Source organism: Sciurus vulgaris (assembly GCF_902686455.1).
Source record: "Sciurus vulgaris genome assembly, chromosome: 2".
Classification (NCBI taxonomy): domain Eukaryota; kingdom Metazoa; phylum Chordata; class Mammalia; order Rodentia; family Sciuridae; genus Sciurus; species Sciurus vulgaris.
In genome coordinates, this window is record NC_136462.1 from 128783814 (window position 1) to 128810847 (window position 27034).

A 27034-nucleotide genomic window follows, 5' to 3' on the forward strand; every position below is an offset into this window, starting at 1 on the left:
CTAAAGTCAAGACCCAGTTTCAGACAGATAAAAAGAATAGGTTTTGAGATCTATTACATGACAGAGTGACTATATGTAGTTAATAAATATGTGTTATATGCTGCAAAATGGCTACAAGTAAATTTCAGACATTTCACCATAAAAATGATATGCAGGTGAGGTGATGGATATGCATATATTGCATACATGTATCAAATGTCACATTGTATCCTATAAATGTGTATAATTATGATTTGTCAATTAAAATAATACATTTTTAAAAATATTAATGAAGTCAGGACCTGAGGCTCCATGGGGGGAAATCACAGAAAGATTTAACAACTGTCAAAATGCTTACGAAAACCAAAGTGTTCTGTTGCCTTCAGAAAACAGGAGGGCATTTCTGATGAGGAATGAAATAACCAACAATGCATCTCCACAGAACATTTTATAGAAGTGCCTGGATCAGCAATTGACAGGCAGAGAGCATCTTCAGCCAGCTAATCCTGTGATCTGATCACTCACTGGTAAATTAATTCAGATGAATTTGCCTCTGAGCACTGAGCCCAACTCATATACCGTAACTGGCCAGGGAGACCTTGGGTGTGCTCCTTTCTGACAGGTAGTCCCTGAACCTTGCCCTCATCTTCCCTGAGGACCTCAAAAGTCTCACTGAAGTCATTGGGGTCAGAAAATGTCTTACGTCAGCATTGGCCCCAGCCCTGGCCCCACAGCCTGGGAGAGAAAAAAATCAGCCCTGAGGGGTGACTACATTGAGCTCTAACAGTTGGTCACCACTGGTAGGAGGAGATGGGATGGGCAGGTATTCCCTTGTGCAAGCAGAAGCCAAGCTCCAAATGCAATAGCTAGAAAGTGAACACAATCATATGTCCAGGCTTTGCCCTTCCTTGCTGTCCAGTGTCACCAAACCCAGACTCGTGTCAGCTAAAAGCAGATAGGATGTTTGAGAGGGTTTTTGCTCCCTGGAATCTTGGTGTTGGGAAGTACTCAGCTTTGTGATAGTGGGCAGTTGATTTCTTCTGTCTCTCCATTTTTCTCATCTCTAAAGGAAAGTCAATTAAGATGTGCTCAATGGGGCTGGGGTTGTAACTCGGCAGTGGAGTGCTCATCTTGCATGTGTCATGCAAGTGCCATGTAAGGCACTGGGTTCGATCCTCATTACCACATTAAAATAAATAAATAAAATAATGCTATTACGTCTATTAAAAAAAAAAAAAAAAAGATATGCTCAATACATAGCCTGTCCTACATAGCTGACCAGTATCTTGGACATCCTCTTCTCTAAGCACTTTCTCAGCAGGCTCCCTTGTGTAAAGATTCCTGTAGTCTGCCTAGCATGGCACCTGCACTTGAAGTTCTAATTAAGTGCTTATTTTGAATGAGTAATTTTCATGAATAGTCTCCCTGTCGCTCATCTATCATGAAGCAAGACATCCTAACTGGGAAAACCAGGGAAATTTGTTAAGGACCATTGGTGAGCAAGCACCTCTTATACTGCTTACCAAGTGCCCACGTGGCCTCAGGGACTCTGCTTGACAGCTCCCCCTAAGGGCTCAAGTGCAGCATCACAGTCACCCTGTCTGCAGGTGATCCTACTGTGTGTGGTCTCAGGAGGAGTTTAAGCCTCCCTGATGTGTAGCACTTTGTAGGTACAGGAGCAAGAACAGACATATGCCCAGCCCATTTGTCCTTGACAAGTAGGGTGGCATCAATGAAAGCTCACATCACAGCTGAAATCCCATATATTTGTTTCAGATAAAGATGCACAATGCCTCAGTTGCCTGAAAGGCCCCAGTGAGGAAAGTAGGTCCTATAACCCCATGTATCATGGGCAAATCCTTAAGCCCTATTGTGTGGTCCAGGCCTGTACATTCTGCCCTGCCTTCTTCCCGGCCACCTGCTGACCAATCCATGTGCACTTTGAATCTACCTGAATAGACAGCCTGCAGCAAACCCATGTCTGCCCACACCTGACTTGTTGGTTGAGTAGACCACTATGCCATTGTGGACAGGACAGGATCCAGGCTTCGTCATCCTATGGGCCTGGGTACCACCATCATCCTCTTGTGACTGTGTTTTGTGACTTTAGCATGCCCCTTAAGTTTTCTGAAATAAGACTTGGTCTGCTCATCTGTGAAATGGGGTTGAGAATATTAGCCTTCTCAGGCTGATCTGAGAGTTCAGGTTAACAAGAATGTGCTCTACTCTCTGTCAATGAAAACTCCCTTAAATGTGACCTTGCCTTTAGACTGGAGGGAAGGTGGAGAGTGGCCTGGAGGGCCCTGTTGGAAACCTCATGAAACCTAAAGGCCCTGAATTGGCTCAGTCTGCCAAACCTGCCCCATGATGTATAACTCTGTGTCCCTATACCCACAGCCCAGCGTCTGGCCAGGTACCAGGAGGCAGACTCGGAAGAGGAGGAGGTGCCCAGAGGGGGCTCATCCCAACGTGGCAGTATTGGGAGCCACCAGAGTATCCGGATCCTACACAGGAGTCAGAGTACCAAGTCCTACTGGCGCACAGGCAGCCGGGCTGAGGCCAAGAGGGCCAGTGTGCTGTCCAAGCACACAGCTTTCAGCAGCCCCATGGTGAGTGTGCTGGCATGGGCACGTGACCCTGTAGGAGGCCTAACCTGCCTTCCTGCTTTCTTCCACTGTCATTTTCTTCAGTCATCAAATGTGTCTATATTCAATTATATAAATAAGCTCCTACTGGATCTTTTGGCTCTACTCAGTTAGCAAAAGTTTTTCTGGCCAGTGTCTTCTCCCCACTATTATATCTTTTCCAAAACACTGACACAGCCTCTTTTGCCACACTTCTATGGCTGGGTGATTGCCAGGTGAGCCACCCAGAAAGGGCGATGGAGAAGAAGCTGTCCTGCCAAATGAAATGAATAAAACATCAGAACAAAATGACCACTGTGGAAAAGCAAAGTCAATCCCCTCCCCTGAAGAAGTTAATTATTTGAGCCCAAATCAAGTAGCACTATTTTCTTCCTTGCCTTGTCAGCTGTCCATGTGTTCATGGGCCACTGTTACCAGGCAGGGAAATTTTGAGAAATCAGAAACAAATTCCAGAAGATAATTTCACTTCTAAAATGTTTTAGGAACAGAGAGAGAAAATACATTGTGCTCACTGTGAGCAGCCTCGTTTTTAAAAGTCCTTTTATGCCCACATATGCAACTACTTAAATGGGGTGGCCTGGAATTGTGGACTCGGATTGATGGTTTTCCATAGGGGGCATGGGAAGGGTCTCTGAGAGGCTCAAAGGAGACTGTGTTGAAACAAGTCTTCCTGACACAATTCTGCTCCACATGTCAAAAGTGTTCAAACTTTTTGACCTAGCAATTTAATGATTCAAAGATTGGTATTTGCAGAAGTTTATCAATATGTTATTTATATCTGCAAAATGGTGAAAAGTTGTCAAAAAATCCAGTAATCAAGAGATGATCAGATAAATGATGGTATGGCCATCCATTCTGAAGTCATTAACAATATGTTTTTATATAATTCTTAAAGCCATGGAAAAGTGCAGACACTATAATGTTTTGGGTGAAAATAGAAACTGCCAATTTGTTATAATAATTTTGATTATGTAAAAATTTAAATGTAGAGATAAAAGGCTGCAGGGAAATAAGGAAGCATATTTTTGAAAAGTAAATATTTTGTGGGATGGCAAAATAAAAATTTGTTGAATTTTTCTAGATTGATACATGTTATTTTGTAATAATATATCTTAGATACATTGTTTCATAAAGATGGTGGAATGAGACAGACATCATTATTCTATGTACATGTATGATTACATGACTGGTATAAATCTACATCGTGCACAACCATAGAAACAAAAAGTTGTACCCCATTTGTGTACAATGAATTGGAATGCGGTCTGTAAAAATTTTAAAAAATCAAAAAAAAGAAATGAATATTTACTATACATAATAAGAATATGCATTTCTTTCCACATGTAAATTATACATTTTATACAGTTGAAATTATATGTAATGTACAATTATAAAATGAAATAAGTGTATATGTGAGATGAAGTTCTGTTTATACCTTTTAATAAAATCCAGGTTCCTTAAATAGTTAAGCAAGAAAACCCTTGGCAGTTTACTGGATCCGACTCATCACGTGTATCCATTTTCTCCCCAGGAAAAAGACATTACACCTGATCCAAAGCTGTTAGAGAAGGTGAACGAGTGTGACAAGTACCTGGCCATCTCAAGGCACCAGGAGCACCCTCTGGCCCAACTCTCTCCAGAGCTGTCTGACGTCTTTGATTTCTTCATTGCACTAACCATCTGTAACACAGTAGTGGTCACGTCTCCGGATCAGCCACGCCAAAAGGCAAGTCATGGAGTACCCCCGAGAGCACATGATGCCCTTGCTCTTCTTAGAAGCCCTTCTGTTGTCAGTCTTCCTGAGGGTGAGCATGGCTCCCTTCCCTTCAGGGAGCTGCTCTCAGGTTTAAGGAAGATGCAGCAGGGTGCTTCACACAGGGCAAAGCAGTGCACTGGTTCTGCAGTGTCATTCCCAGGCTGCATGGACAGGTACCAGGACTGGGTACCTGAGAGGACTGAGTGGGAGAGGACACAATGCCAGGGACACCTCTGTGCCCAGGACAGGAAGGGCATAGAGTGACCACCTGGGGCCTGTTAGGGAGTAGATAGGTGAGTTCAGGAGGCTCCACTTGCCTTGGTACTTCCTCTGGTACCTGACCTTGAGCAGGGGCAGATGGCAGGTTACCCAATATGACCTACCCAGAGAGTCTCAGGTCCCAGATGCCCAGAGAAGAGGAGACAGGAAGGATTGGGGAACCAGACTTGGGGACACCATGCTTGAACCTGAATCCTGACTTAAGGCTTTTAGACATGTTGTTCTCATTCCTGTGCCTTGTTTGGGATGTGGGGCAGTGGTGAGGATTTATGGAAAGGGCTCAGAGTCAGGTTTGGCACACAGCAAATTATGTCATGTTAATAAAGACATTTAACATTGTCCTTCAAGGATCAATCAAGTGGTGGAAACATATCAATACCCAAGTTAGTTTTGGGTTGGCCCAACATTAAGGTTCTCTCTGAAGACAGGAAAGGTTTGATGTATGAAGGGATCCTGAATAACCCAAGTGCTCCTTAGGAAGTCCTGCAGGTGGACCAGGTTGCTTGAGGGCTGTGTGTCAGTGTGGGTGTGCATATTAAGCCAGGGAGTTTGAATGGATTAAAAGGAAGGTGTCTGAGGGCTGGATGTGTCATAGACCTACCCCTACCTCCTCCCAGCCTCCTGGATCAGCCCTTCCAGCAGGCTTCACTGTTGAGCCATTGGCAAGTGATATGGGATGAATAGGGTGGGTCATGCTCTCTGCTGAGATAGCATATCTGACAGCAGCTGCCACCCCACTGTGCTCTTATTCCTGCTATGCCAGCCTGCTGAGGCCCCAGTGCACCAAGCGGATCCCAAGTGGACAGGTCTGGACACTCAGAGACCACAGGCTTGTGCTGCCAGCCCTGGGCAGGAGCTGCTTTCTACTATAGCATGTAGCTGCCTCTCAGCATCCCTTACCTGGCCTTCAGGATCTTCCACCACCCTGCATTAAAGCCTTCTGGCAGGTGCATCCCTGAATGGGGTATCTGTTTTCAAGGTTAGACCCTGCCTGTCAGACATAAGCAACGTAGCAATTACTGGATAAGTAAGAGACCCCATCGTAACTGAGGCCGTTATGAAAGTTACACATGCTATGAGTTCCACGCAGGGAACAGAATATTTAATTGCCCACCCTTAGCCTGAAAATGAACATGTCTCCAGGTCATTTTTGTTGCCACGTATTGGTGAGTGCCACCTACAAGAGCATTTGGAACCATCAGGGGATATGGGGGTGACTGTATGCATCCCCCACCTGGATGTGTAGTGTACATAAAGTCATATGTGACCCAGGGGTGTATCTCAGTGGTAGAGTATATGCTTATCATGCATAAGACCCTGGATTCAATCCCTATCACCAAAACAAATTAAAAATGGGTAAAGCCATCAACCTAAAGAAAGGTATCTTTGTCATAATCTGGTTCTAATTGCCTTGCCTTACCAAATACCTGACTTTTCTAGAGGTTAATAGTATAATTCACAACTTTGGACACATCAACTTAATCATAAAGTTTTAATAATAACTTAATTTTTTGGTTGTTTCAACATTTGCTCTTTAAAGTGTGGTTCCATTGCTCCATCGTTGAACTTTTTGAAAATTTAACAATTGTAGACATAGCTCATTTTGTTTTATTTCTTATTGTTATGGTTAAAGTATTTTTTGATGATGTAGATCCTGAATTTGTGCAAGTATGTATGCATGTATGTATGTATAGCACTGGGGATTTAACAGGGACATTCTACCACTGTGCTACATCCCCAGCCCTTTTTATGTTTTATTTTAAGACAGGGTCTTACTAAGTTGCTTACTAAGTTTGAGACTGGTTGCAAACTTTCCATTCCCTTGCCTCAGTCTCCCAAGTTGCTGGGATTATGTGCATGCTCCACCATAACCAGTGGCTGTGTATTTAATTTGCTGCAAAAGGGCCTGGGGTTGCGACTCAATGGTAGAGCACTTTCCTAGCATGTGTGAGGCATTGGGTTCAATTCTCAGCATCACATATAAATAAATGAATAAAATAAAGGTCCATCAACATCTAAAAAATATATTTAAAAAAATTGCATTATTAATTTGCTGTGAAAGATTCTTTGGGTTTAGAAATGTGACTTGTACATTTAAATTTTTGTGGACATAATTCAAAGGAATTATAAACTGGTCTTTGTTAAGTGACTTTATAATTGGCCAAAAAAAAATAAAGCGCCAGGTTTTGTGCAAGACAATGGTGAACACACTCCTCCTCTGAACCTTTTATGCAAAATGAGGGGATACTATCATCCCTTCACCTGTTTTCTGACTGCTTCTCTTGAAGGTGAGGGTGAGGTTTGAGCTGAAGTCTCCAGTGAAGACAATAGAAGATTTCCTCCGGAGGTTCACACCCAGCCGCCTGACCTCTGGCTGCAGTAGCATCGGAAGCCTGGCCACCAACAAGTCCAGCCACAAATCGGGGTGCAGCTTCATGTCCACTCTGTCCAACGACAGCATGCTTTTCAGGCTGGAGGAGAGGCTGGGCCAGCCCACACCAGCCATTGCCAGCAACGGCTACAGCAGCCCTGCAGACAGCTGGGAACCGGAATACCCCCAGGAGCCTCAGCCAAAGCAGGAACTGAGGTTTGAGGCCGAGAGCCCAGATGAGGCAGCACTGGTATATGCGGCCAAGGCCTACAACTGTGCACTCGTGGACCGGTTACATGACCAGGTGTCAGTAGAGCTGCCTCACCTGGGAAGGCTCACATTTGAACTCCTGCACACACTCGGTTTTGACTCCATCCGTAAGAGGATGTCTGTGGTGATTCGACACCCGCTCACCGATGAGATCAATGTCTACACTAAGGGGGCTGACTCGGTGGTCATGGATCTCCTGCTGCCCTGCTCCTCAGGTACCAACCCCTGCCCCTGCTGCTTCTCAGATCTTGGGAAGAAGTTTTGAGAAATTTCCCTACCCAGTATTGTGGGTGATTTGATTTTTATTTATCCTTTTTGTAAAACAGTGCCATTAGAAAATCTAATGGTTTGTCTCAACCACTATTTCCCCAGTTTGAAGATTTGGATCAGAATGTAATAGGGGGCTTTGATGACTGAATTCCTCCCTCAACTCTACTCCAGAACAGTGTGTGTGGGGGGGGACGTTCTGAACAGTGAAAGTTGAAAACCTCTAGGCTAGAAGTTGCAGAAGGTTCACTCCTGCCCCATCGACTGGGGCCATCTTTGAGGTCAAGATTGTGGTTTTCAACCTGTGGAGCTACCTTAGGCCACATTGCCGGAGGGAGGGGGGCAAGGAGGTGGGGTTGCAGGTGTCTCTTCTGCTGCCTTCTGTCCTGACTTTGGGCCAAGCAGCTCCATGTCAATTTCTTTTATCCCTTTTGAGTTAAAGTGGGGATTAAAAATCACTATTTTGGTTTTTGGAGGGTGGAACTTTAGCCAGCAAAAGAGCCTATAAATCTTTCCATCTAGAAATGTTCCTGAACTTGGGAGGGCAAGAGGGGCCATACTTGTAAAGTGAGCCTAGTCCTCCCTCCTCCATTACTGAGGATTGAGGAGGAGTGTGACTCACCCCTGGAGGTCAAGAGCAGGGTAGAGGTGAGGATGCTACTGGTAGCTGGAGGGCACCCAGTAGGGGCTCTGTTGCCTGACCCCTGAAGCCTGGCTATTTGCAGCTCTGGGTACAACATGTTATAAAATGTTATGCACTGCAGAAGTCCTTCTGGAGTTTGGCTTCCACCAGCCCTTTTAACCATAATCTCGGTGTCCCCTGACAGAATTCAGGATATCAAAGCCTGGGACTACTCTGTTGCCTGAAAATATGCTAGAGGACCTTTGCAGACTGCAGTTTCCTGCCCTCAGCACAGAGCTGTGTCCCTCAAAAGGCATCTGAGCTAAATTTGCAAGTGTGTTTCTGAAAATAGTTGGATGATCAACTCTGAATAGGATGTTGCCTTTCCAACCCTATGGTGGTGGTCCTGCCGCAGTGTTGGCATAGAAACATGGGCTGATGTTGCATTTTAAGAGGCCTCTTCAGTCTGACGTTTGATTCTTGTTTGCATCCACATGAAAGAAAAACATAGATGGGCCAAGCAGATTTTATTCTGCTGCCCCGAATCACCTTTGTCTTCTTTTGTGACTCTAGATTAAAGGTAACATAAAGGATCTCCATGCTTCAGCTTTAACACACAGAATGGTTCATGCCTAAGGTACATGCCTGGACTAGTACTCTCATGCAAAGGTGGGACAAAGGTGGTAGGAGAGGCCTACTGAGCTATGAAAGTTAGGAGTCCTGCTGAGCTGTGATAGGAAACAGGTGCCACAGAGGAGGCCACAGAAGTTGTCATACTTGTATTCTCTACCAGTATATATTTTTAAATGAACAGAATATCTCAAATACAGACAACACAACAAAACTCACATCACTAACTCTTGATAATACCATCTGTGTTAGTCTGTTTTTCATCAGTATAACAAAATACCTGAAATAATTATCTTATGAAGAGAAAAAGTTTATTTTAGCCCATGGTTCCAGGTTTCGGCCCACAATTGGTTGGCCCTATTGCTTTTGGCTGTCACAAGGCAGAATATCATGAGGAGTTCATGGTAGAGCAGATATGCTCACCTCATGACCAAGAAGCCGAAAGGGAAGAAAAGAAAGGTCAGGGTCCTACTATTCCTTCTGAGGGCAAGCCCCCAATGACCTAAAGACTCCCACTAGACTCCACCTCTTAAATTTTCCACCACCTCCCAACAATGCCAGGCTGGGGACCACATTTGCCTTTGGGGAACAATTAGGATACAAATTATAGCACCATTATTTCATTTTTAAAAGGCATCTTTTAACACTTTCTCCCCATCCCCAAATTTTAAGGATCTCTCTGAATTTAACCCATCCTCTTTCTTCAAAGAGCTTATAACACTTTGACCAAGAGGCATGTGTTGGTTAAACTGACCTGGACATGACCCAGTGGGAAGGAATGTGTTGTATCAGTAGAATATGGCCATGTGTTTGTCTTCCCTGTCCCAGTAGGAAGTTCTGTGTCCCTTTGTCCCAGGTACTGAGGGTCCCAAATGGCTCAGCCTATCACTATTTACTCTTCTAGATTTATTTGGACAAATGTGGTTGATCTTAACATCACATCCCTGCTCAGCTCTTCTTTCTGCCCAGAGAACCCTCCACCTTCCCGGTCCCTGGGACAACCAAAGTGCTTTATTGTTACTTTTATTCGAGCGCAGGCGCTTGTGCGTGTGCATATGCGTGTGCGTGTGCGTTACTAGGGATTGAATCCAGGACACTCTACCATTGTGGTACATCCCCAGTCCTTTTTATTTTTATTTTGAGATAGGATATTACTAAGTTTCCCAGGCTGACCTTAAGCTTGCAACCCTTCTGCTTCAACCTCCCAAGTTACTGGAATTATAAGCATGTGCCACTGTACCTGGCTTGTTATTTTAACGTCAAAGTTCAAAAAAATCATCAGAATCTTGAAAGAGTTCTCAACAACTTCTGAGAGAGAAAGGATACCAGAAGAAGAGTTACCCCTATCTTCTAAGATGATAGTCAAAATTAAGATGACTTTGAACTTCCTCTTCTCAGGAAATTTAAATACTGAAAGCAAAGTAATCTAAAGCAACTCTTTTTGTTCTCATTATTGCCTCATTAAGGAATACCACGGAGATGTTGTATATCTGTTTATATTTTGTGTATTTGTTTTATACACGAGTAAGTTTTTTTTTCAACCCCCAAGAATCAGTTGGCGACCCCTTGAAGACTACATCACACTTTAGGAGAATGCAGGATCAAAGGGATAAGAATGCTTCTTGCTTCCAGTTTTTCATGGGATGCCCTTGGAGTAGTAGAAGAGCTTTCCCAAGGCCAGGGACCTCATGACTTGGGGTTGCAAATGTAGTAAATAAAAAGTACATTCAGTTAAATTTGAATTTCAAATAAATAACATGTAATGAGGCAGTATTTGGATATCTTTTATTTTATTTGGCAACACTGCCAATGAAGTGTGTTTTGGGGAGTGTAACTGCACTTTCTATTAATTTTCTGTTTTTCCTAAGTAGAATAATGTGCACCTCCCTTTAATAGATTGGACCAAAGGATTCTAGATCTTCTTTGATGAAGTTTTTGCTTTCGTGAGTTTCTCATTTCAACAGGTGATCTTAGAAATGGCTATAAATATGCATTTTGAAACATTTTTTTTCAGTTGTTGGTGGACACAATACCTTTATTTTATTTATCTATGTGTGGTGCTGAGGATTGAACCCAGTGCGTCACACATGCTAGACAAGCACTCTACTGCGGAGCCACAACCCCAGCATTTTGATGAGGCCGATTAGCTGATTTTTTTTCTTTGAATTCTATATGAAACTATGCATATTATTTGCAAGTGATGAAGCAGATATGGGGTGAATTCATTGCAGGGTGTTCTACTGGGTGCCATTCTTACTCATCCATGTCCTGCTTCTACTCCATCCTAGATGATGCCAGAGGACAGCATCAAAACAAGATCCGGAGCAAAACACAGAATTACCTCAACCTCTACGCAATGGAAGGCCTGCGTACCCTGTGCATCGCCAAGAGGGTAAGTCGGAACTGCCTGTGCAAGGGAGCAAGACCGGGGTGCCCCTACATGTGCAGTGCCTGACACAGCATTCAACAGTGTATCTCACATAGGTTCTGAGCAAAGAAGAGTATGCCTGTTGGTTGCAAAGCCACTTAGAAGCGGAATCTTCTGTGGACAACCGAGAGGAGCTCCTTTTCCAGTCTGCCATTCGCCTGGAGACGAACCTGCATCTGTTGGGTAATTATTTCTGTGAGCCGCCTGTCCTATGGAGTGGTGTTGAGTTTTCAGAGAGGGCCTTGGAGGGGATGCCGGTCTGGCTATAGACAGTGGCTGCTCTACGTGCTCTGGACCTGGTTAAGGAACCACCTGACCTGATGCCACCAGGTCCCCCAGCCTAGATGGTCCTTGAATGAACATTCCACTGGCCTATTTCTGTGGGGCCCATATTCACCAGGCATCCCACCATGGCAGCCAACTTGCCTCCCCTAAATCCAGCATTTCTACCGAAAAGAGAGATAAGGAGCAAGCTTTTTGACAATTGAGGATTGAAAGTATTTCAACCACCTGGCAAAACAAGAGAAAGGGTTGTGCACTTTGCATCTTATGAATATTTCAGATTAATTGGAGATGAAAAGAAAACGGGTTCATGTTTACTAAAATGTGCTCCTATTTCCTACTGTGTTCCTATGTGTATTGAATAAATACTGGTAAGTGCTAGTAATTAAATATTTATTACTTTTACACTTATCTCAACATTTGAAATAATTAATTTTAAATTCATATTTATTAAAGTAATGAATGAATTACCTAAATCTTTGTATAGGTGGAGCGTGTAACTCTAGGTGTTCTCGGGAAGAACTCGTCATGACATTTACATTCCCCTCCATCCTGGGATGCTGTTGGGTCAGATCCTATTCATTCTGCATAAAGTGCTAGAGAGTTTCTCCTTCTCCATTTAACAAAGAAAGGTCGCAGTCACTTGGCCTTATTCTTTGGGCAGAGGAATTGAGAAATCTATATATCTAGATCTATGTCTAATATAAAATACACTTATTGTTAAATGGCATAATGTGCAGTAAGTATAATGAATACATGTACACACTTCATATAATATTCCACTGTACCCACAGTGTCTGGTAGGAGACTATTACTACTCAGGAAGTCCCAGGCTCTAGAGGCCCAGTGGCATTTGATCAGAATCCTTGGCTGTAAGTTAAATGAAACCCCTCAAAAGCAGCTGTGCCTGTTTTAAGTGACCAGGTTTTGGTTTGCTGAGTCTGAACTGTTCTCATCCAGAGTTGCCTTCTCTAGCCAGGCATGTAGGCGTAGCACACACCTGTAGTCCCAGATCCTGGGGAACTGAGGCAAGAGGATCACTTGAATCCAGGAGTTGGAGACCAACTTGGGCAACATAGTGATACCCTGTTTCCTAATAATAATAATAATAATATCAGAATGGGTTTCCCTGAAACACTCTTTTTGCTGGCTGAGGGAGGGTGCTGGGGGTCTGCTGCTTCTCCTAGATGCACCTGCCCAGCCTCTTTGATCCCTTTATCACAGAACACTCACCCCGCAGGAGGCAGCTTTTCTCCTGGACATCTCTTAACTTCGCAAATGGAATGAAATTTGCCTTTTGGTACCTTTTTCTCGCAGTGGCACTGGTCTTTCTCTGGAGTAGACATAATCTCTTCCTTTCTACATTATGGCTGACCTTAACTGTGGGAAGCCATCTCTGCCACTCTTTCTCTCAGTCTAGGAGTCCTGGCTCAGTCGTCCAGTCCTGGCTCTCTACTTACTGGTCATGCAAGCTTGGGCGGGTGACTTAAGCTTCTGTGCACCCCTGTTTCCTTATCTGCTTGTGGGGGATAATAATCTCAATTTGGTTGGGCTCCTGTGAGGGTGAAAGGAGGAAATGCTGTGAAGCCTTGATCATGGTTCAGGGACAGGTTCCAGCACCCAGCCCCTGGCATGGTGATGGGTCTCATCTGATTGCATCCACACCTGCTGACCTCTTCTTTACAGACTTTCTCTGGTGTTGGAGCATCCGCCACCTCCCTTGATCTTTATGCTCTATCTCTGTTAACATATCCTATGTTTGGAACATCCCTAGTAGACCTAGGCTCATACTGAACTTGAGTTCAACTCATCTTTCTATGTCTTTTTCACAGAACTTTCTTCCTAGTTTGGATTCTATAATATTCTAGTTTGGCAATTGTATATACATCCAAAAGAACTCCATTCTAGTTCTCTGTGTTGTCCAGGATATCAGAGTTTTTCAGAATTATAATCAAACTACGTTTTATTGTCACCTTGAAGAAGATGGCTGCGCTCCAGGAGCATATGAAAATGACTTTGAGATGTGCCAGTTGAGGAACCAATGGATTACCCACAGTGGGCACCAGCAGTGTAGGAGAACATACTCTTGCCTGCTAGCAAGAGCCCACTGATAAAATTTCAGGAATTTTTTAATAGCCTTCTTCTGCATTGCATAAATTTTTAGGAATTTCACAGGATCCCTCCCACCCCCAATTTGTAGTACTGGGAATTGAACACGCAGAGTGCTCTACCACTGAGCTACATCCCCAGCCCTCACATGGCCTTTTGATGCTGTTGGTAGACTGAAATCAGGCCAAGTGGAAGTGTTTACACCACAGAAATGGGCAAATGGGGCAGCTCATCCTTCCTCCCACAAACCAGTTGCTAACCACTTACCATCTCCTACCACCTGGTGTATTTATATTTTAACTGATTTAGCCTCAGCTAGAAGATATAAGAACACCCCACCATTTATTCTTCACCACAGCTTGAGCTACAGGTAAGGAATTGTGGGCTCTGTGTTGCAGCCTCTGGGCTTCATTTTTTTTTTAGAAAGTGAAATGACACATTTTTATTTTTCGTATTACAAAGCAAAATACTCTTTTCTAAATCTTTTCATTAGGTGCTCCGAGAGCCACAAATAAGTATCATCAGCAGAAAGGATCACCATTCACACTATGTTCCTGAAATTTTCTTTTTCAAAATGTTCTGGCCAAGAACCTAAATCCAAATGACAACATTCTGCTCATTTTGCCTGGTGTTCTTGTTAGTTTCTCTAAATGTCTTCTGGAACTCCCCAGTTGGTGACATCCTATCCCCTCTCATTGAAAGCCGCCTGACACCCCAGCACAGTGATGCATGGCACAGCACTAACTTCACCCCAAACTCTCCCAATTACCCATGTTTCAATTCTTAGAAATGTCAGGCCCTCCCACGGGTCAGATTGTAAAGAAGGTGGCATTTAGTCAAAGTCACATAAATTATATTACAAACAAACTACCTTGGAATGCTGAAGAAAGACACTAGGCTTCTGATCATTTTAAAGGGGCTTTACCCTTTTTCCTCAGCCGTATTTCATGCCCAGGGTGGCATACATTCTCTAACTCTTTCTAATACTAATGTATTAACTTTCCTTGTAATCCTGTTCTGTGCTTGATTCAAACCTGCAGATTATATAGGTGAGGTCTTTGGAGTGACCCAGGAAGAATCCTTTTACTAGGATCAATCAGTTACTGAAACAAAAGAGGTTATATGTTCAAGGTGTTAGATTTTCCCTGAAAAGATGAAAGACCCCTTCCAGATTGCAATTGACCTGCACAGGCCTTCCTTGTTTTCTTTCTCAGTTGATATTGTACTTAGCCACCGTGGCTGAGCACCTGGCAGACACCAAGCTCATTCTGTGGGAAGTTGCCATCTAGTGAAGGGTACGAAATTGACTGAGTTATGTGTTAGTCACTTCCCCCATTGCTATGACAACATAGCTGAGATCATCAACTTAGAAGGGGGAAAGGTTTATTTTGGCTCACAGTTTCAGAAGTTTCAGCCCCTGGATGCTTGCTTGACCTGTTGTTGCCTTTGTGCCTGTGGTGAAGCGGTACATGTTGGCGGGAGTGCATGGAAGAAGACACTACTCACTTAAAGGTGGCCAAGAAGTAAAAGAAAGAAAGGTCCAGGGTCTCAGGATCCCCTTTAAAGGCACCCTTCAGTGACCTAACTTTCTTCTAGTAGGTCTAAATATCTTCAAGGTCTCACCACTTTCCCATAGTACCATGGGCTAGGGACCGACACATGGGACTTTGGGGGACATTCAGGATCCAAACTTTAACAAGTTATGTAACAAGCACTGTAGGAGAAGCTAATAGTAACCCATTACGGTTAGCTTTTATTACCATTATTAGGTACTCATTATATTCTCATTAAGTATAAACAAGGTTCTGTGAATACAGGGAGGCAGGTAAAATCATCTGTCCCTCATTCTTCAGATGTTAAGGAACATATCACAGAAAGAGTGAACCTTCAGAGACTCAGGCCACACATGCTCTTTCCCCTGCTAGATCCAGAAGACTTGGGGAGGGGAGAGAGGCCAAGACCAAATGCCTTTCTGGTGGCTGGGTGGCCAGGTGTGTGCCCACAGTGAGCACAGAGCATAACATATGGAGCTTCATTCCCCAGCAGTTCTTAAGCCCCATACTCTGCCTGGTTTCCTTCCTATGGGAACTCTGTGATCTTAAGGTTCAAATCAGAGTGCAGCTTTGGTAAAATGTCCTTTCTTCCTTTCTGGACCCTTTGCAAGTTCTCACATAGACTTTCAGTACCATCAAGTGGGAGGCAGGTCTGATTTACTTCATAGGCTACATGAGCCAGAAGAGCAAAGACCAGCCACATTTCCGCCAGGGGGCCCTCTGAGTTGCTGGTGACATTCTGGTTCCTGAGCTTAGGGTTGGTTTCCTAAGTATGTGATTTTTAAAAGTATATCCAAATGTATATTTAAGAAATATGGGTTTTTATGTACCTTGATTCTTCTTCCCCTTCCCCATGCCTGCCAACTTGTCCATTCTAGAAGAAGGGGCAAGAACAGCTTAATTTGTTTTGAATATCATTTAAGCCACCCAGTTTATGGTGGCTTAAACAACAAACATTTACTTCTTACAGCTCTGGAGGCTGAAAGTTCAAGATCAAAGCAACGGCAAACCCATTGTCTGGTGAGGGCTCTCTTGGTTTGCAGACACCTGCCTCTTCTCTGTGTCCTCACACAGCGAAGAGAGATGAGCTCTCTGGTACCTTTTTAAAATAAGGATGCTAATGCCATCAGGGGCTGTATCCTCATGACTTCAGCTGAACCTGACCACCTTCCAAAGGCTCCACGTCTTAATACTGTTGCATTGGGAGTTAGGGCTTCACCTTATGAATCCGGGTAGGTGGGGGACCCAGACATGGAGTGCATGGTAGTGTCACAGCACAGGGAACAGCGTGTCATGTTCACTTCAGTTCTGAAGCAAGAATGGCAAGGAGCCCTCATCTGGGGCTGCAGCCCAGGAGGCCTTCTAGAGCAGGAAAGGAAACTAAAACATGAAAAAAACAGAGGCAGACCCAAACATATTTCTGCACTGAATACAGGTCAGGTATCCCTTATTCAAAATCTTGGGATCAGAATTGTTTTGCATTTTAAGTACTTTTCAATTTTGAAATATTAGTGTGCACATAATGAAATATCTTGGGGTTGGGACCCAATTCTGAAATCTGAAATTTATTTATGTTTCTTACACTGTATTCCTCACACACATAATCTGAAGGTGATCTTACACATTATTTTTAATGCACCTCAATTAATGTCATATTGAGGATGGGTGTGGAATTTTCCACTGGTGGCATCATGTTAGACCCCACAAGGTTTTTTAATTTAAAGCATTTTGGATTTCATACTTTTCTAGTTAGGGACACTCAACTTACAGTGTGTTTTTCCTAACATGATGAGACCAATAAGGGGAAGGCCACCTCTTAAATTTTTTGTTTGTGAAAAAAAATTTTCAGGATCAGGTCCCTTTCAAGAAATAATATTTCCATCCTTGCCATCTATTTTGATAGCAAATGGTTAGCAGTGTTGAGAACAAAATTGTGAATTTCATTTACCAGAAGCTTTCCTTGGGAGGGGTAATTTTTTCTAAGACTTTTTAAAAAAATCCTTCAGAATGTGGTCATTCCCATTACCTTCCCATGAGCCTTGTTTTCAAGTTATCTGTAAAGTTACAAGTTAGCTGCATGTCAGAAAGAATCTGAGGTACTTTGTTGTAAGTACACACAGTTATGTTCAGTGACTCTCATTTGTTCCTCCTACACATTCTTGACTGAGTCACATCAAGAGAGCTATCACAATTTGTCCACCACTGCTCTGAAGTGGTGAATCATCAAAGTTTGCTTCCAAATGGAACTTCCTGTCATCAGATGTCAGCTGCAACTGGTAGCTGAGCCCTACGAGCAGCTCCTAGTCAATAGGGATTGTGCCATCACCTGTCTTTGGTATATTTGGTGCGTGGGATTTGCACCCCATGAGGAGTTGGGGACATGTGAAGAGAGGGCTCACTCACATTGTTGCCCATTTGACCAGGTGCCACAGGAATTGAAGACCGCCTACAGGATGGAGTCCCCGAAACCATCACCAAATTGCGTCAAGCGGGCCTACAGATTTGGGTTCTCACTGGTGACAAACAAGAAACAGCCATTAACATTGCATATGCCTGCAAACTTCTGGACCATGACGAAGAAGTCATCACCCTAAATGCCGAATCCCAGGTAGGTTGATTTCAGGAAAGCTTTGCTCCTCTTGGGATGGCCTCGTGTCCTGTGGGACCAGCATGGTGGGACTCTGTTGGAAGACCACCTGGAAAACTTCCATTCTGGCAGCTGCTGTGAGAAGGACCCTTGCCCACTACATCCCTCTTAGCAACTGTGTTGTGTTTCTGGGACTCAGAATGTGCTTCTCATTGCCTTGGAAGATATGGCATTTGCTGGAGTTTGTTGGTGTGAAAGGAAAGACATCTGGGCTTTGCTGGTGCAAAGTTCAGCCTCTTTTACCCAACATATTGTCATGTTGACAAAATCAGAAATTTTTCATGAGATCATGTGTGTAAAAAGTGGGGTCAGGTTAGCACTGACTTCCCTGGGATCTTTAACTGTCTCCTGGATGCCCCAACAGGCATTAATCATTTTTGTGGTCAGTTCACATTTATCTGTTTAAATCCTCAAGTGTGTAGCAAGTATCTACTTCATGTACCGTCCCAATCTAGACTCTCATTCCACACCTGCTCCCCTTAAAGCATGTTCTCATAGTGGCTCACAGGTTTTGTGATAGAGCAGTGAGCCTTCTCGCTAGGTCCACTCCACTCCTCTCCTGGCCTTCTCAGTGGTCAAGGTTCCGGAAGCCTCTTTGGGACTCACACACAGATTTACCTTTCCTTTCTCACTTCCACATCCAGACCTTCAACTATCAAGATCTCAGAACACTGACAGTGTGAACCACTTGTTCATAGCATTACCTTATTATCTTTTAATGCCTGTGGGATCAGTAGTAATACACCTTCTTTTATTTATGATATTGGTAATTTGCATCTTTTCTTTTGGTCAGGTTTGGTAGTGGTCTATCAATTACATTGACCTTTTCAAAGGATACATTTTGGTTTCATTGATTTATTTCCCCCTCTTTTTCTGTTTTCTATTTTATTGATATCTGCTCTTTGTTATTTCCAGTTTTTGGTTGTTTGGCTTTTATTTTCCTCTAGCTTCTCAAAATGGATTCTTTGGTTACTGATTCAAGAACATTTTTCTTTTCTAAAATAAGCAATATAAATTATAATTTTTTTCTCTAGGCACTGTTTCTCTGCATTTCACAATTTTAAAGAGCTGTGTTTTTATGACATACAGTTCAAGACAGTTTTCAAATTTTTTCCTTCGGACTTCCTGTTTGACCCATGGATTATTCACAAATGTTAATGGTTTTTGTTTTTTCCTTTCCAGGTGTTTAGAGATTTTCCTCCTATCTTCCTGTTTTTGATTTCTAGTTTAATTCCATTGTGGTTAGGCTTACGTTTTATGGTTTCAAATTCTTTGAAATTAGTTTTTATTTTATTTGTTTGTTTTTTGCCATACTGGGGATTGAGCCAAGGGATGCTCTATCACTGAGCACATATCCAGCCCTCATTAGTTTTTATTTTGAGACAGGATCTCCATAAGTTGCCCAGACTTTCCTTAAACTTGTGATCCATCTTCCTCAGCTTCCTGAATCTCTGAGATTACAGACATGCAACAGGTTATTTTGCTTTTTAATGACCCAAAGTCTGGTCGCTCTTGGTGAGTGTTCATGTTCTCCTGGGAAGAATGCTTATGTAATGTATCAGTGATGTCTTCTACAAAGGCCAGTGACATCTGGTTGTAAACCAGTGACTCAATTCTTGTATAATAGGGGTCAACAAATAAGACTTCCCAAGTTTCCTTGTGGCATGATCCCCATTTTGTGTGAAGAACTTCCTTTATTTCACCTTTATTCCTGAAGGACGTTTTATTACATATAGAAAATTGAAAAGGCAGCTCTTTTCTTTCAACACTCGAAAAATATTCCTCCTTCCAGATGCCATAGTTTCTAATGAGAAATACACAGTCATTTGAATCCTTGTTACCTTGTAACTAATGATTTTTTTTTCTTTTTTTAACCTAGCTGCTGCTAGGACGTTTTCCTTGTCTGCTGTTTAAGCAGTTTGACTATGATGTATTTCAGTATGGTTTACTTTAGGTTTATACTCTGGGATCCAATCATCTTCTCAGATCTGTGGAGTTATCTTTTGCCAAGTTGGAGGTCTTTTCAGCCATTATTTCTTCAAAGACTTCTCTGTACTTTCTCTTCCTCTTTGGTACACTGGTGACCTGAATGTTAAGTCTTTTGGTATAGCCTCAGTGGTCCCTGGGGATTTCTTGGTGGTTTTTTTTTTTTTTTTTCTTCAACTTTTTTCTCAGTTGTCCAGGTTGAATAATTCTATTGATCTATCTTTAAGTTCACTGACATTTTCCTGTTATCTTCTTTCCACTACTAAACCCATTTGGTGATTTTTTAAAAATAAGCTTAGTATATAAAATGTGCTTAGATTTATAGAAAAATTGGAAAGACTACCACACCCAGTTTCTCTCTGATGTACTATTACACAAACATAGTACGTTTATTATATTCGTGAACCAATTTTAGTGTGTTATTACTTACCAAGGTCCATACTACATGCAGAGTGCCTTAGTTTGACCTGATATCCTTTCTCTGTTCCAGGGATCTCATATTACATGTATTCGTCATGTCTCCCCAGACTCTTCTTGGCTGTGACAGTTTCTCAGACTTTCTTTGTTTTTGATGATGTTGGCAATTTTGAAGAGTCCTGGCGAGGTATTTTTTAGAAGGTCACCATATTGGGATGTGTCTGATGTTTTTCCTTTGATTAAAGTGGAGTTTGGGATTTGGGAGAGGAAGAGCAAGGACGTAAAGTACCATTTTCATCACATCACATCACTCTGATATCATTGTGAGGTTGACCTGGTGTCTGTCAGGTTTGTCACTGTGAACTTATTCTTAGGCCCTTTTCTATGCTGGGCTCTTGGGAAGGAAATCACTATGTAGAACTCAGCCTTAGGAATGTGGAGTTACAGCCTGCCCCCTAGAGGGCAGAGTAGCTATTAAATGGTTTGGAATCCAGTGAGCTTTTCATTTTGGTTAATGCACCTGGAGTTCTGAAACCTCGGTTTGGTTTTTCTATATGTTGTCTATGGTTTTGTTTGTTTGTTTGTTGCTAAGACTTTTTGTTTTTCTGTTCATCTCCACAATGTTCACGTTTACTTCTTAGAACATTTTTATAACAGCTGCTTTCAAGTCCTTGTCAGGTAACTCCAGCGTCTGTGTCATCTTCTGTTGATTGTCTTTTTCTACCATAATCTGATATTTTCTTTGTTCTTTGTACACTGAGAAGCTTTGAATTGTATCATGGGCTTTTAAAATACTATATTATGAACCTCTTATTTTTAATTTCTATGGAGGGTATGGATTTTGATTTTTTTTTTTGAAGCAGATGATTAACCTTGTTGGGTTTGGGCCACATGTTCTGAACAGCTTCTGGGTGTTAGATTCAGTGGTAGATTTGTTTAGCCTTTGTTGGGCTCTTAGCATCCCTTTTAGAATCTGCATTTTTACCTTCCAGAGGTCAATTTGAAACTAGTGTGGCAGTCTGTGCCAGTTTAATTCTCAAAGGCATTGTTATTTGTTTAGAGTTTTTCCCATGTGTGTACAGCTTATGGGTGAACCCAGAAATTCATAAACAACATTATGGGATCAGTTAGCCAAACTGATCCCTCTTTACAATCTTCCCAGTACTTTCTGGTTCCCTGGAAACCCCTTACTCAGTCCTGCAGCAAGAAGGTTGGTGTCTGAGCTACGTTGTTCATCCCTTATTTCCCATACCTCCATCTGCATCCAAGGAGGACAGAAAGAATAAAGGCAGCCGTTATCCTGCCCTTTTGACACCACAGCTCCTATCATAAAAAGAGAGGCTCATTTCCCTCAGTCTTTGACAGGAGATGGTCCCATTGATTGGGCTATTCCTGCCACTGCACCATAGCAAATCACCTGAGACTGTTGGAGAGAAGAGAGGAAAAATAAATAGGTAAAAGTGAAGATTTCCTTCATTTTCTCTGAGCATTGGGCATTTCTTGTCTTTTGTTTGTTTGTTTTTTGTTGTTTTTTCCTCCTCAAGCCGATGTCCACTCCAGGTTCCCTGGTACCTTGGACCATGCAGGGATTACCAGAGTAAAAAAGTGAAAACTCAACACGCATTCCCTATCCTTAGCATGCTAGTCTTCTCCCCAATCTAATTGTTCCTGTTTACTTTCAGAGTTCACAAATGGTTGGTTTCTGCATTCTGTTCAGCTACAATAGTGCATTCAAGGGAGAGATGAGATGGAATGTATTTGTTCCATCTTACCTGGAACTAGCCTAGACAGTGCTTTGTGCTAGGACCAAGAATTCACTGTGCTGCTAGGATGCTATCCACATCCTCTTCAAAGTCTTCCCAGTTACCACCATGCCCCTCACCCCATCCTAGAAGTGTATTTTCCCATCGCCAATATCAGTTGTAAACATGCCTGTCTTTGACTTGAGATAGTCATGAGTTTTGCGGGTCCAGATGCCTGCTTCTCACCCCAGGGGCAATAACGATCTTTTCTCAGTCTGCTTTCCTCTAGTCTTGCTTTGTTTTCTGAATACAATAGGTCTTTGATAAGCATTGGTTGAACACAACTGGATTTCCATAGTGTGTTGCCAGGGGTCGATTACTAAGCCAGTGGCTCACTGTGGAGGACCAGGAGCCACTCTGCACTTCCCACGTTGTGTTTGTTTTCAGAAATAATTAGATCCAGGTTTGGAAGGACATGGCCAATTAAAAGCCTCAATAATTATGATTTTTAAATTTCTTTCCTTGGTGGAATTGGAGAGAACATTGATAATTACATTTATTTAGGAACTAATCACAACAAAGGTTTTGAAAGGGTTTTCCGTCCAACTGTTGGTAGCTCAGTAGGAAAAAAGAAGGGTTAGGTAAGGAATTCAAGGAAGTATAGAGACATAAAGGTAGGCATCTTCACCCTAACTAGCTACAATTTGGAATAATCCAGCCAAATCTCCCCAAGTAAAGATACTCCATTCAGAACTTTGCACTGTGTCCTGGGTGATAAACTACAATTAAATAGAAACCTGGTGCACTCTCCTCTGTGCAGAAAGTCGTCCTCTTCAGCTGCGCTTAGCTTCTGCAGGGCAGCCTTTTAGGCAGCCAGGTACTCCAGTCTGGAGTCCTAGAAGGATCATCGGCTTAGATATGTTGACGTGGGTGACCTGGGTCTGCAGTGCCGTCCCTAGTGAACTACTGTGGTCTCCTGTCTGTTTCAGGAAGCATGTGCAGCCCTGCTGGATCAGTGCCTGCACCACGTGCAGTCCAGGGGTTCCTACACCCCTGAGAAGACCGAAAGCTGTGTGAACGTGGGATTCTCCTCTCTGTACCTGGCCTCCGCCACATCTACTGTCTCTGGCCCCAGCCCAAGCCTTGTGATTGATGGAAGAAGTTTGGCCTATGCTCTTGATAAAAACCTGGAGGACAAATTTCTTTTCCTCGCCAAGCAGTGCCGCTCAGTTCTCTGCTGTCGGTCAACCCCTCTACAGAAAAGTATGGTGGTAAAGCTGGTCAGAAGCAAGCTGAAGGCCATGACCCTGGCCATAGGCAAGTATCCAGGCTGACCAGACAGGGGCCCATCTCCCTCCGCCATCTCATTTATCTGCTTCCTCCCAATGCAGCCTCAATTTCCAATATTCTTTCTTGAAAAATCATAAAATAGCAAAAGCATTTCTCTTCATTATTTTCCATTTATGAAATCATACTCTGTGCGATAAAGTGAGCAGCATGTTCCCAGTATAAAAATTTACAATGGAAAGCCACAAAATATAGCAGTAGGTATAGGTACATGTCATGAAATTAGAAGAACAGTGCTAATTTGGGAAGATGGAGCTTTTACTGTTTCTTAGGAGACAGAACATTAGACACCTGCTTGTCCCAGGCAGTCCTGTCAAAAGTGAAGGGTCTACATGCCCAGTGTCAGCCCAGACCAACTTAGAGAGAGGAAAGAGATAAGGGCAGGGGGTTCTGGTCTCCATGAGGCTGCTAGGGTCCAAGGCTTTACAGTGTTTTAAGGACCCAGAGACAAGTGATGATCAGAATCCCCACAGCTCAAATGTGCTGACTGTTCAGAGATAAGTAAGTATTCAATAAATAAATCCATTCTCACAGGCTGCAATACTTTACATCATCTTAAGAACTGAGTATATAGTGGAATTTTTCCTCACAGGTTCTGTTGGCCTGGAGAACCTTCTAGGTTCTTCTCCAGTGTCACAGTAGTGGTTATTTGCCATGTAACACTCCAGATTTGTATAGCTGCCCCTTTTATTATTTGTGCAGCTTGAAATATATGCTGTGATTTGGGCTATTCTGCTGCCTAGTTCTAAGAATGGTCACTGTCACTGAATAATAATGACTTTACGTCCCTGCTTGCCTTTTCCTGATGGTGTTGAAGGACCCTGACTTATCTTTGTGTTCTTATACATTGGTCTATCAGTGACTTGATAAAGTAAATGAAACCAAAGGTGCACACATTGGTTGATATACTGACTGGTAATCAATATGAAAAAAGAGCTGTATAGTATACTAGGCAGAATTTAACCTCCTTCACTTTGTTTTGAGAACTGCTTAGGAGAGTATGACTTGGAGCAGCCTTGCAACTTGGCTGGAGTAATTGAGTAACCAATAATTATGAAATGATAACATCTTTCATTGTGCTGGACTCACATTAAGGGCTCTGTAGGAACTGATGTTGAAAAGGGAACAGTAAATTAGAAGGTGATTCAGCACTAGCTGATTACTGGTGTGGCTGGCAGTTCAGATGTCTTACCATGGTTTGTTCTGATTGCTTAATTCAATTCTCTCAGGGAAGGTGTTGTACTCTTTTCCATGATCTTCCCTAATACTCTTTCCCAGGACTCAGTTCAGTGGGGACCCCAAGAAGATCCATCAGGTCCACTAGATTCTGCACATTTCATCTCAAATGATTCTTCCCACCTGTGCTGTTTCTAGGTGATGGAGCCAATGATGTAAGCATGATCCAGGTGGCGGACGTGGGTGTGGGCATCTCAGGCCAGGAGGGCATGCAGGTAAAGACCAGTTGGGGCTGTCCCTAGGCACCAAGTGGCCCCCATTGGCCTCTTACACTGTCCTGCCATGAGCTGTTCTAGCCTTCCCCTGAGCTATCGGATGAAGCTAGGGGATTTGTCTTCAATACACCTGATGTTCACCTCTGCTACGCCAGTGGGAGAAGATGAGGTGGAACGTCACTCTCCATATTTATAAAGCAATGTGCAATAAATCTGTCTACGTATGTCAATCCAAGTATATTTTTGGGGAATCTGATTCTGAGAGAGACAAGGTGAATCACTGCCTTCTCCCTGGCTCTTGATGGCTCATCCCTGGGAAACATTTGTTATTTACTGTTTTTAAATACTAGAGATATCATTTGAAAAACAGCCTTTGCTGTAGTGCTGTTGGAACCTGGTATCACCATAAAATTGGAATGTAGCCACCTTGACTCCCATGGAAATGCAGCTCTGCATCTTTCATTTGTCACCCTGTCAGTTCTCAGTGTTCCAGAAGTTGAACACGTGAGTTAATTAAAAACGTGCTTCTTTTGGATACAGTATTATAACATTCCCAACATTTGATCAAATTTATATCATAACATTTTCAAACTCATTGGAGACCTTTGGAAACCATTCATTCAGTGTTTTTCTAAACATCAGGATGTTGGCCACCATTTATTCATTGGTTAAATCATTCACTCATTCATTCATTCAAATCACAGTTATTTATTATTAAGCACTTACTGTGTGCCAGGCCTATACAGAGATCATTAATTTTCTTTTCTGATGTAAAAAATAGCAGTCAGATGGAAGGTCTCCAGTTGGAAACACGTCGGTATCTATGGGGGAATTGGTTCCAGAATGCCCAGTGAACACAAAAGTCCACAAATGAATAAACCTTTTACCTTAATGGCATAATATTTGCATATAATCTATACAATATCTCCTATACTTTATTCTTCTCTAGCTTATTTCTAATACCTAGTACAATGTAAATGCTAAGTAAATAGCTGTTATACTGTATTGTTTAGGGAATAATGACAAGAAAATATATGAATATTTTCAGTACAAATGCAGGTTTTTTTCCCATACATATTCCATCTACAGTTTTTTGAGTCTGCATATGCAGATCTCACAGATAAGTAGGACTGACTGACTGTACAAGAATGAAAAGTTAGATCATTAGTTGTCCAAACCAATTATTAAGGATTTCAAAGCAATGGTTTCTATACCGCTTCCTGTCAATGTATAAGGGTTTAAAAGGCTTTATGTGTTCTTTAATTCATTTATTCCATTATTTTCTCAAAAATCACTCATTCACACCTCACTTTTGCCAGGCATGGACTTAAAGTTGCAGAGACCATCAGATACAATCCCTGTCCTCAAGGACATCAGTCTAAAAACTCCCATCAAAAAGGACAGTTGTTAGAAAGAGGCTGGGGGTATAGCTCAGTGGTGGAGCCCTTGCCTAACAAGTGTGAGACCCTGAGTCCAATCCCCAGTACCATTCAGAAATAAAAATAGGCTCACAGGCTGCAAGATAGACTTCTAGATTGTCTTTGGAAAAGAAAACCTGTTTAGAGCTAAGGTAGCCCACCTGGCTGTCCCATCTGTTGGTCTCCTGCTCACTCCAGATCTACCAACAAACATAATGCTTATACCTCTCTCAAAGTGGCTTTGCAAATGACCCCAAACTGTTCTGGAAATTCCATGGAGCCAGGATGGTAGATGTTGTGATTGTTCTGTACCCTTAGTTCTCACTAGGACTTGACTGTAGGGACTGCTCCACAAATGGTGGACTGTTAAACCCACAGAGACCAAGTGTCACAGAGATGCAGGATTTCTATTGCCCTCTCCACTGCCGCTTATCCTTGCTTATCCCCAGTGGCTCCACCCCAATCCCTGATGTTGCTGCCACCCCAGCAAGGACCCAGCAGTGTCCCTTCATTTACTGGATTAAATACAAGACACAGGGTCGTATTCACCAGTAAACCTGAGCACTTAGAACAGCAAGAAATAGCGATATATAAAGTAAGTAAGTAGCTTAGGTAAATATTGAAGCATTCAGCAACACCCTACCTAGAAGTTCCACCCTCTCAAAACTGCCTCTCAAGGCATGTGCCCTATGGCTCAGCTGTTCCATCACTGCTCACATGATTTGAGCCAGAGATCGCCACAGAGGAGGCCTGTGCTCCTACTTTGAGGAAAGGAGCAGTGGTGGCAGCTGTGTTCCCTCCCCAGCCACATGCTTAACTTTAGGGTCTTTCATAC

The 27034-nt window shown here is 42.7% G+C and overlaps 1 protein-coding gene across 4 annotated transcripts in view; it reads left to right on the forward strand.

The window, feature by feature from the left end:
• The window catches only part of ATP10A (ATPase phospholipid transporting 10A (putative)), a 171569-nt gene that overhangs the window by 134148 nt on the left and 10387 nt on the right, over positions 1-27034 (forward strand). For all 4 annotated transcript variants that reach the window (XM_079128430.1, XM_079128429.1, XM_079128431.1 and 1 more), the window contains exons 8-15: positions 2377-2588; positions 4156-4350; positions 6948-7515; positions 11108-11211; positions 11304-11430; positions 17615-17799; positions 22973-23300; positions 24705-24781. In XM_079128430.1, the coding sequence (XP_078984556.1) occupies positions 2377-2588; positions 4156-4350; positions 6948-7515; positions 11108-11211; positions 11304-11430; positions 17615-17799; positions 22973-23300; positions 24705-24781 (1796 nt within the window). The remainder of the gene's footprint in view (positions 1-2376; positions 2589-4155; positions 4351-6947; positions 7516-11107; positions 11212-11303; positions 11431-17614; positions 17800-22972; positions 23301-24704; positions 24782-27034) is intronic.